Source organism: Mus caroli, unplaced genomic scaffold, assembly GCF_978045245.1.
Source record: "Mus caroli unplaced genomic scaffold, Mus_caroli_1 scaffold_14, whole genome shotgun sequence".
In the NCBI taxonomy this organism is placed as follows: Eukaryota; Metazoa; Chordata; class Mammalia; order Rodentia; family Muridae; genus Mus; species Mus caroli.
This window is the reverse complement of record NW_028227269.1, coordinates 107,682,309-107,693,535: the sequence shown is the minus strand read 5'-3', so window position 1 is coordinate 107,693,535 and position 11,227 is coordinate 107,682,309. Positions and strand designations below refer to the sequence as shown.

Here is an 11,227-nt window from a genome sequence, read left to right as displayed (position 1 = left end):
CCCCAGCACTAGAATATGTGTAGTTATCTTTGACTATATGACACATAATGTCAATTTGAAATAGACAGTGATCAGCGTAAGAGAAAGAGCAAGCAGGAAACTTGGTCTCTTACTCACTGAGGTCTGTACTGGCCCAGCCATGCAGTGAGTGTTGCGACCTTCATCCTGAAGTATCCATGATGAGAGGAGCTGCATGCATCCACTGTACTGAGTACAAAGTAACACAGAGAAACACCAGTCAGCTTCAGTAGCAATTTCCATGCTGTGCTCATTTGTTTGGTTACCAAAGATGTTTGCTTAACTATTTTCCCATAATGAGTTAAATACAAGGAAGCCCTAGCATTTCGACCCAAATGGACCAAGACATTTCAGAACTTAAACACTACTCCTTGACTTAAAACTGGTCCACATACTGGGCTCATTTTCCCCCCTCTTGTATATCTTTATTGACCGAGACATTTATTCAGTCTCTGAGCAAAATCAATGTCTATGAGCCCACGGGAACTCCACAGGTAGATTTTTCAACTTTCCTGAAGTCATAATCATCACGTATGCCTACTGATTTCTTTCATGCGATGGACCTCAGCTGTGTAAAGTGATCATGGATTCCCCCTCAGATGCATTCAACACTCATCAGCAGCCACAGGCATATTGGTTCATGTGTTCCCCCAAAACAATCACGCTGTCAGACTGCATGGCCACATGCCTGAATCCCTAAGCAGCAGCCACCATCTGTCACAGGTGTTGATTCAATTGTTGAAAATTAAGGAATCTTTTTTTTTTTGGTCTTAGACTTCATTCATACTAGATGGAATTAATTTGGGTTCAGAGATTAGCATCATCACAGTTATGCAGTTATCTTCTGTGATGACCCAATAGAAACCATGAGCTAATGGCACACACTGGGCACTTTATGCTTACATTCCATGATATTATCTCTCCCCAGAGAGCAAATGCCGCCATGTTTTAGTTTTGATTGGCTGTAGTCCAACTTCCTGCGGAACAGAAAGAGGACATTTGCAAATGATAATGCCTAGGTGCAGGGATAGATTGATGCAAATACAGTATGCATATATGAAAATAAATTTAAAGACATATTAAATTATCAGAAAATTAATAAAATATTGGGAATTTTGAACTAGAAGAAGATAAAATGCATAAACTGTAACTTGTTTAAAAAATGCTAACCCCAACCCCATGTTTTTTTCTTGTTAGTTCTTGATTTTTAGCCTTGCTTTACAATGATACACTCACTATTTTCAGACATGTAGGACACTGGCAAAGATAATACAGCCATAATCACGTTGCTCATTGCCAAGCTGACAGAGACTCTGAAACTTTGTGATGGTGTCTAGTGAGCCTTTAGGGGTCATTCCTGATAATGATGGGGTATTTGCCATATGACAAAATGAGCTCTGAACTCACGATGATTCCAGCGTAATACGCTCACCTAGTCATCAGGAGCTATTGACCCCTGGAAACAGCAAAGCCTGCTGGTCCTTTTATCATCCCTTCACATGCTATCAGTGTTCTTCCAGTGAAACATGAGCTAGGGGTTGGAGTGTGGCTTCCTCTGTCCTATTTATCTCTTTTATTCTATTCATTGATTCTCATGGACTCCTTTCTAGTTAACCCAGGATCCAGGCATAGAACCTTCTACAGATGTTCTCTCCTGAAAGAGCAACTAGATTCCTACCGTGTTGGAATAAGCCCGTGTTCCAGACACTCTTTGAAGTTTATAACTCTTGCATTACCAGCATCAGCATCCTGAGCTCAGGCTGTTCCTTGTAGTCTTCATTCATGTCTTTGTGGTTTTATTGACCATGTGCCTGTATTGATGATCATTTACTATGAATAATCACATGAGAATCACAAAAACTTGTGATCCTTGGATAGCTTTAGTATCCTCTGCATAACTACTATCATAACAATATATCTACTCTGTACTCTGTAATATATTCACTGCTGTACATATGTGAAAAATCAATGTAATAATGGTTTACATTAAGCCCATTTTTGGAGGTAGGTCAAAATGTCTCCTAAGTGATTCTAAGTCACATTTTGAAAAATAATTTGGTGTGAATGGCTTTTTACATCAAGACCACAATCTTAACTGACATTATTCACAGGGCTCTCTACATTGACAATACACAGATCCACCCACAAATCTGACCAAAGAGAAATGGGTCAGCACGATGCTGTTTCAGGAATACAGAGCAAAGGAGATGTGACACCTCATTTGCATTGGTCTCTGTATTTGATCTTTGATTAGTCAGTCATTTAGGCAATTTGGGATGTCTTTTATTTGATTTCTTTTGTATAAATAAACAGGATCAGTTGTGCCACAGAAATAGATTCTGTCATTCATCTTCTACCTTGTGCACAGCAGTGGTATTAGTGTGTAGAAATGTCTAGTTGCCATGCAAAATATTGCTATAGTTGAATATGGTTTATCCCTATACATTAATAACTATATTTTTTCTGATTCTTTCATTGAACTGATTCTTTCCTTGAACTGCTTTTAGTGTTAGTTTCAAAAACATTTTAACAAAATCAAAAATAAAACCCATATATCTTCCAAATCCCTGCCTAAAATATAACTTTAGAGGTGGTGGTGGTACATTCCTCTGTGGTGGGCCTAAGCTCCAGATGTATGTATAGAAATTCATCTTTCAGGTGACACAGGGAGTCTTGATGAACCAGGATGACAACTGGGCTCTTTACACTACTACCCCTGTGTAGTTATTAACTCATTAATTCACCATTGACATCTTTTGAGTAGTATGGCTTATAGAAACCCAAGAGGTCTGTCATTGGATTTGTTCTTGCTATAATCAGCTATAAGATTATTCTCAAATTCTGTCTGACCATCATATGGCACATCTTTCCATGTAAGTGACTGTACTTATATGAATATGAATGCTTCATGTCCATCACACATTAGAAACTGGCCTACACATGGTCTTCTGCCTTTAAATAGTGATGTAGTTATCATATATGAATACAACTTTAAAAAAACTACAAAGACAAGCATGCTGTCTAATACTTACCTTAAACTCCAGGTGTGAATAAGGAACTCTCTTCCCATTAGTCTACTCTAAGGGGCAAAAAAACAGAATGCATGACAATGAAACTGCTATTTTTCTTGTCTATTGAGTATTGCATTCACCTTTTCTTAACAATCATTAATTGAAAGAGTAATTACTTTATTTTTACTAAAAGAAAAATGAAAAAAATTTGAACTCCCTTTTTGCACAGGAGTAGAAAGTTGAATAATTTATACAGTAAAAATTTACAGCCACAGAAGTAAAAGCATGTACTCATTTTCATATCCACTGAGGTATTTTATTTTGACATTGCCTAGTTTATATTTTTTTGTTTATTTGTTAACTACTTCGCACAATGGTCCCATTATAAAAGTACAATAAACTACATAAAAACAAACTCTAAACTGTAATTTGTTCCAGTCACTGACTCTTAGCAAGCAGATCATGTGACTGTACTACATCTTTGAGGTTGGACCTGAGAAATCCACATATGCACTCCTTCATGACCCCCAAACCAACAGAGTCATCACTGATCAAAGACTTTATTTCTTTATTTATCTGTCTGTTGAGTAAGTTATCATCTCCCATTGAATGCCAGCTCAACGAAGAGCATAGGAGGAAGAGACCTTATGCATACTCTTAACTTGCATACAGGGCTAGTACAGCATTGGCTTATCCTTTTATCAATTATCTTTTACTGCTCATGCATGTCTGATTAATAGAGCACCTTAACAGTCACTGGCATAAGGCTGGCTATTTGTGAGGTATAGTGCACATTTTGTGTAATAGTACAGTGACTATGTTAAGATAAGAATGGTGGCTTCAACTTACATTCAACATGAACTTCTTCTTGGGAAAGCACAGAGCCCTTCACCATGGCAGACTCTTCAGTCACATCGTTCCTTCACTCGAGGACAAACATCAGACAGAATATGAGAGATGTAAGACCTGCTCACTCTCCATTCTAGTTTTGCATCTTTTTGACTCAGTTGGAGTCTTTTATTTTATAAGAAGATGAATAACTTCAGACTAGCTAGTAATTAATTCAAGTTTTCATAAAAGTACAATCAATAGAAGACTCAATATCCATTAGTGATCAATCACTGGGATACAGGTGGTCTTCACTAATCATGTGAATATTCTTTTTGTCTGTGTCTGTGTGGAGCTCTGGCTGTTCTGGAATTTGGTTTGTAGCTCAGACTGTCCTTAAACTCAGAGATCTACTTCTAGAGGCCTCTGTCTATAAAGGGCGAGACTAAAGATGGAAGCCTCCTAGCTGCATAAGGCACTGAGTAATCTTAAGCAAATCATTCAAAACAGAATTTTGAATCTTTTTTTTTTGAACTTAAGCAAAACTATTCAGAATCAGTGCAGCAGAAACAGGAGACCCCAATCATGGAGGATGCCCTTGTCATACAGTGCGTCCATCCTAGGGACAACTGAGCAGAGAAGATAACAGAATCAAGTCTTTCCCTTTAATAGCCTTCACTTCTCACCTACCACTGGCCACTAGGGCCACCATTTTTGGAGCATATTTAATGTTCTTGTGGCTTAAACACAAGGAATTTTCAAACTGTCTCAGAATGCAGACTTTGTAATTTACATGTTCCATGTCATCAGTGGCAAAAAAAAATATTCTGTACATACTAATCTATTTCTTGGCTCCGGCAATGATTTACCCATTTCATTTTCACTTATTTTTGAGACTGATTGCTTGATTCTCACATTGATATAATTATAAAGACAAAATAGAATTTATAACAAGGGAGGGTGCGGGGAATGAAGAAATTATCCAGGCCTGTAGTCTTTCTACGGGAACACTGGAAAGGAAGACAAAGGATTATACTACTTCTTTAGTAGATCTCAAAGTTCCAGACATGTAGTCATCCATGTGACTCATATGTCAACAGAGCACAGTATCAATCATGGCTGCTCCTTTCTTCTTCCAAGCAGTCCTTTCCTATTGTCTGATAATTAGTTCAACGATCAGCTAATAATAATTTGAGCACCTATTATTCCAACAACCCTAAAAATCTTATTCCTAATCAGTGTGGAAGTGTTCTAGCCTTCATTAACCATCCTCAATGTTTTATTAATAATTTGACAACTTCCATTCATGTCTGTGGCACTCCCTGGTATGAAACACTCATTCTTAATGCCACAGCACAGTTTTCAGTGACACACTGAGTTCTGCTAAGCATACCACCAAACGGGAAGAAAGAGTCCAAGGGATTACTCACAGCGGTCATCCCAGCACCACCCATGACATCAGCGGAGATCCTAGACATGGAGACCTCCTCCAGTCAGCAAACACCTAAGGAATACAAAGCAGAAACGATAAAGGCAAAGTTAACATATTGCTATTGACCTCTGACAATGATCTTCACTTACTTAGTCCTAGGTAATCCTTTATTCAGAGAGAGTATCTATTTAATTAGCTCTTCAGTTAATAATGGAGAGCTTAGCAAAGATTCAGATATTCAAAAAGCTATGCTTTATGTTGGAGCTTTCATCATTGGCTGAAAAGGAGATATGTGTAATCCTACTTGACCTAAAATGTATTTCTTGTTCATCATGTATTTTGTAATTGGACCATACTTTATTGATTCTTGCACCCATCCAACCATATATATGGACTAGAGTCAACTCTCCACTATTGTTGACACCTGGATATTATAATGGGCCTCAGAGACTTTTGTACCTCATATGTACCACCAATGGCCATCATGAATCTAAGACTGCTCCTATTTTTCTCCACTCATTTCTATATTGTGAAGATAACGTGTGTCCTTCAACAACCATCCTCCTTTTGAGACATAAGCATAATAAAATACACTATAATATACTATGTTATACTATTACACCTAACCTAGTGTGAATATATTTCACCTCATAATATCACAGGGACTAACCTTCCTCAAACCATCAAAACTATGAGGAGAAGTTTGGGCAGATCTCACATCATCATGAGCAACTGATGGACTGGAAGCCATTGGAGGTGAATAGATACCTTGGGAAAGTCCATTCTAAGGAAGACAGAGGAGAGCACAGGACAAAATAATGACACCATTGCTATCAATTGTCATGCATCCACTTATCTTCTCTGTTGAATCTTGGTGTTTCAGACTCGAAGTCATCATGTATGAGTCAAATGCCACCGGTGGTCATCATCAACCAAGATTAGTTCTCCTTTTCTTAAATTATTTACACTATCCCTATTAATTACTTAATTATAATAAACCCTATGCTTAGAAACTACCAACCCCACAAAATAAATAAATATGACTCTAGTAATTCCTAATCGGTGCATGGAATTTCTATAATATGTCCATCATATAACGAGAGTTAACATAGAGACGAGTTAACATAGTTGAATGACAAATGGACAATTATATGTGGTCCCCCTATCAACCAGTGGTATTCAAATGGTCATTACTGACTACACTGTACACTGTTTCAACACTGTCTTAAAACACTCAAACCAAGACAAGGAGAATCCTGCAACTCACACTGGTCTTGTTCGTCTCCTCAAGCTGGTGCAAATAGAGAGCTTGACCATTGGAGGGTTCTCTACTCACATGGTCCACCTTGAGTACAGAAAGAATAAAAGAGGAGAGGAGGGGAGGGTTGTGGGGGAAGGAGGGAGGGGAGAGGAGGGCAAGGGAGGGGAGGGGAGGGGGAGGAGGAGAGGGGAGGGGAGGGGAGGAGAAGAGAGGCAAGGAGAGGAGGAGGAGGAGAGGGGAGGGGAGGAGGAGGAGGAGAAGAGGAGAGGAGAGGAGAGGAGAGGAGAGGAGAGGAGAGGAGAGGAGAGGAGAGGAGAGGAGAGGAGAGGAGAGGAGAGGAGAGGAGAGGAGAGGAGAGGAGAGGAGAGGAGAGGAGAGGAGAGAATGAAATACTTAAGAGAGCACTAGAACTGTCCCAGGATCTACACAGGTGAATAAACATGTCAGTACAGGAGAGAATCAGCTTTCAGGAAAGCATACAAACAAAATTTTGCTTTAAAAAAGTTTTCTTGCTTTCTCTTTGATTAATTTTTTTTTGTCATCTGAGTCACTCGTGCAAGCTATCATAACTTAAAAAATATTCATACTATTGTCTTCTAAAATGAAAGTCTTCAAACTCCTTGCAAAGCAATGAAATTCTATCTCTTACTGATACTGTTTCCTCCATACACAGAAAGAGTTGAATGCTACTTGCTTCTCTTTGGATTTCATATTTTCAGCGTAATAAGGTAATTTTTTTTGCCTTGATACTCATGTTCATTAATGAATAGAGTTTCATTCATTTCTCTTCATTGTTTTCTATATTTATTTACTATTCAAGAAATTAAAACAGTAGTGTGTTTTTGGTGAAACCAGAGAGAATATCTGCTGAAGGAGAGACCCAGAGGCACATGCACAGCACCCTGGATGCATACTACCTGCGCTCAACGTGAATCCACCCTGGCTCCGTTCACTTTTATGTTTAGATTGAATCATTAATTCACTAATTAAAACGAAAAGTCTATTTATTCCTCCAGGTACTGAAACAAACTGAAAGACACTCCTCTAAAGATCCAGATTACCTCCTTCAATGAGGAGCCGAAGATCATCAAACATGGCCAACTCATTGTCCTATTTCAACTAAAATCCATAGGCATGACTGGTTGCATTTGGCTTAAAACAACCATAGTTAAAACTTATTTTCAATATTCATTTGTGTTTATGAGCATGCGTGCCAAGGGAATGTGCATGGAGAAAAGTGCTTCATATCTAGGAATCTGTTCTCTCTCTACCTTAGCAGCTCTCTATTAACTAAGTAACCAAATTTCCACAGACTGCATAAAAAGCAGGGATAGTAAGTAACGAGTACTTACACTGCCCCAAGTCCAATGCAGAGATGCAAATGTTCCACTGCTGATCATAGAAAATGCAGACATCAACCTAGGAGTGCACATTCTGAGGAGTACAAAACAGAGCACAAAAGAAAAAAAAATGCCATTGTCCTTCAAGGACCTTTGATTATCTACCTATCTTTTGGGTCGGACCTCTGAGCTTGCTTCAGACATGTGTTATTCGTCATCTCTCTCATACCTTGGTAACTATCATCATTGGTCCAGACACAGCTTGACCTTTCCTATTCTCATAGATACTATTTACTGGCTAAGTCAATAATTCACTAGCAATGCTTGTGATACACAAATATTCAACAGGAGCACAGCTCTCTGATATATTCAGACTATAGTGTTCACAGCGCTATGAAGACAAGTGCTATGAACCATCCTCAGACATCGTATTTATTCAGTACACAAGCCCATCTTCACCCCAAAAGGCAAAGTGAGAGTAGACCTGTAGGATTCTATTTCATGCTTTGTAAAGCTACAGCCATAATAACCAAAATATGGACAAAAATGTATGGCTTTTACCCATGTTTACCTTGATGCAGTCATTAAACATAGGAAATTCTGCAATCAGCTCTCAGAGGCGCTATGTGGGGAGCAACAAACAAAACAAAACAAAGCATTTGATAAATGACTTTTAAAAGCAGATAAAAGAGCAACAGCTTTCAGCTTTGACTTACAGAGTCATATATCTAACTCATGACTAAATAATATGAATAATTCCTTCCGTTCTCCAGAACATAAACCTCGGCTATAGGATGTAATGTTTGAATTATCATTAATAAAAGAATAAAGAGTAAGGAATTGCTCTACACAGACCTGACTGAGGACAGGGTGGTAGGGACTTTAAACTAATGTGGTGGCCAACCATATTTTCCTTCCACCTTTCCCCAGGGGCAGCTGTGTTTTAATGTTTGAGGGTCACTCACTACTCATAGAATGTATGCTATAAAGATTAGTGAGTGGCACACGACCCTGGACACATGTCAGACTTTCTCAATGCAATTATCATGGACAGTCCAAGCCAGGCACAGTAATATGTGACTGTGGCTTGAAGTTTAGAAGAACCTAACGATTATAAATATGAATCACAATATGGAAACAAAATCTAATATGCATAAGTTGTGATAGGCTAAAAATGATTTTAACATATATAACATAAATTTTCTGAGGAAAAAAATGGAGACTATAAGGTTAATACGAAATAGAAAAGACATTGAAAACCTCTGTGGCAGCTGGACTGTGCTTGGTTTCAATTTTGAAGTTAAAGCTATTGCTGTATGATTGATCTTACACGTGCCATGTGCACAAGAACTATGTGATATGACCATGGGGTTTTACCATGATCTGCCCGAAATGTGAAACATAAGTGAATACCAGTTGTAGTGGTGTTGAAGTGACATCAGAGGAACTCTCTATAACAGGAAACTTTGGCGATGACGTCAGTCAATCAGCCACTGTGGAGAAAAAAAAAAAAAAAAAGACAATTCACGGGACACACAAGCAGAAATTCACTCTATGAAACTGGGTGTGCTGCCCCCCTTTTAATGAATTAATGTGAATGTTGCAATGAATCTTATCAATGATAGTGCACTTTACTGATTTGGTTTACAGTCTATGTATATGTATATTTTACAACAATAACAAATACCTGTCAAGACCTTGAACCAGACTCCACAGGGACAGAGAAGTTGACTTGTGACATGCAGAGTTGGGGTGGTGCTTCACCATCACCAGGTCAGCCTTTCTGAGGAAAACAGGGGAGAAAGGGGACAGAGAGTGTTGAAACTGTGGGTCACCATGCCATGTTCTCCACAGTGACATCACTTAGGCTGATGGGCTTTGCCTGAGCTGTACCTGTACATTTTCTTCCCAGAAAAGACTAATTTCTTTCCATTTGAAGGAACAAAGAGCTAGGTCCCCTCTACGCTATGGCATGCAGCTTAGGGTCAGCATCTTAGCACACTCATGTTTCAACATGCCCTTTGTGAGGTCCCCATGCAAGGTTGTGGTTCTGCACAATTTAAACCAACTCTGACTGCCTGTCAGCCATGTTTCCTTGCTAATGGAACTTACAATGGAGGGTAGTTCAGCTGAAGTGGCTCTGTACCTGACTTCAGATTTCTCTTGACATGGATGCCATCAAGAAAAATTCAGATGCCACCAGATCTCATCATTGTTCTGGGTTCCCCCCTCTCAGAATTGACTCATTCTTGGCAAGTGTGGCATCACCTTGTGTGATCCACAAGCTAGCACTAAGTTAACACTTTCTAGCTAGCACTAAGTTAACACTTAGTGCTAGCCATATCTGCTTGATCATCGATGCTTTGATTAAATCTCCATACCTATAAGCAGGTGCCCACAGGAGGAACAGAGCTGGAGTTGACAAGTCACCAAGGGCTCTGGACTGCTGCCATGGCATCCTGGGAATTGTCCATCACCCCATACCTCTACCATCACTAGAGTCACGTTCCTGGAGGACAGAAGGCAGAAAAAGAAAAGGAAATATTGAGACGCTGTCCCTACATTGTCCCAAAATTGCTGCATTTCAAACAAGCTATCTTGTAGGCTTTCTCTCTAAAAAAAAGTGGGTGTGGCCTTAAGGCTCCTCTGACAAAATTCCATGGGAATATCTCAAGCTACTTTGATTCTGAGGAACATGATCAAAGAGCACTCAAGCCCTCGCCTGGAACCACAGGTCCACAAGGGACGGGCGTAGACCTATGGGCCTCCATCCAGAGCTTAGCAAGGTATCGGGATTGACCTCAGATTTCTGGATACTTGGCGTTCATAGAGTACTTACTACTCAAACGCCACCAGATCTCATCATCGGTCCTGGATGGGGCCCCTCTCTCCCTAGCCAACTGCACACCTTAATTGCTTAGTGGGTGCTGAGGGCAGAGCTCTGATCACAGGGTACTACAACATTCTGTGTGGCAGCCCCTGAAGAGCAGCCATTAGAAAAACCCAGAAATCAGGACTAACTATTTCACTAATGCGCTAACTCTCTCATGGTAGTGCTGTAAGGAAGACACAGTTTCCCACCACTAAACATACCTACAGGCTGGTGGGCAAGGAAGATCAAGATGTTGCCTCTTGGTCAGCAAAGCTCTGAGATGTCACAGTGGTGTGGTTCGATATCTCAGTGTGCTGGTACCATCTGTTGGGTCGCCATTTCTGCAAGGTACAGGGCAGAGAGGAGAGAGTCAGTGTTGAGACTCTGTAGGCCACCACCCCATGTCCTGCCCATTTACGGAGCCAATGGTCATGAGCTGGGTCTACTTTGCACTGAAACTTTTAT

General features: G+C 39.7%; 1 protein-coding gene, 3 non-coding genes and 1 pseudogene across 16 annotated transcripts in view; all 5 read right to left on the bottom strand.

Annotated features, from left to right (window-relative positions):
• Positions 1-39: 39 nt before the first annotated feature.
• The window catches only part of LOC115032805 (uncharacterized), a 31,369-nt gene continuing 20,181 nt past the window's right edge, over positions 40-11,227 (bottom strand). For 6 of the 13 annotated variants that reach the window (XR_015045279.1, XR_015045273.1, XR_015045274.1 and 3 more), the window contains 10 exons: positions 10,984-11,103; positions 10,272-10,399; positions 9,578-9,673; positions 9,304-9,383; positions 8,462-8,512; positions 7,903-7,984; positions 6,557-6,634; positions 5,960-6,073; positions 3,879-5,361; positions 40-3,097 (listed from right to left, as the gene is read on the bottom strand). Coding sequence is in view for 1 of the 13 variants with exons in the window: in XM_085830657.1 (XP_085686783.1) it covers positions 5,293-5,361; positions 5,960-6,073; positions 6,557-6,634; positions 7,903-7,984; positions 8,462-8,475 (357 nt within the window). In the remaining 12 variants the exon portion in view is untranslated. Of the gene's footprint in view, positions 5,362-5,959; positions 6,074-6,556; positions 6,635-7,902; positions 7,985-8,461; positions 8,513-9,303; positions 9,384-9,577; positions 9,674-10,271; positions 10,400-10,983; positions 11,104-11,227 lie in introns of all 13 variants that reach the window. The other 7 variants (XR_015045272.1, XR_015045277.1, XR_015045278.1 and 4 more) reach the window with 7 other exon arrangements.
• LOC115032832 (small nucleolar RNA SNORD113/SNORD114 family) lies at positions 4,904-4,974 on the bottom strand. The gene has a single exon (XR_003838492.1). It is a non-coding gene; the product is annotated as a small nucleolar RNA SNORD113/SNORD114 family (small nucleolar RNA).
• Positions 6,154-6,225, bottom strand: LOC115032824 (small nucleolar RNA SNORD113/SNORD114 family). Its single transcript, XR_003838486.1, has one exon. It is a non-coding gene; the product is annotated as a small nucleolar RNA SNORD113/SNORD114 family (small nucleolar RNA).
• On the bottom strand, positions 10,036-10,110 carry LOC115032828 (small nucleolar RNA SNORD113/SNORD114 family). The gene has a single exon (XR_003838489.1). It is a non-coding gene; the product is annotated as a small nucleolar RNA SNORD113/SNORD114 family (small nucleolar RNA).
• Positions 10,685-10,763, bottom strand: LOC115032823 (small nucleolar RNA SNORD113/SNORD114 family; annotated as a pseudogene).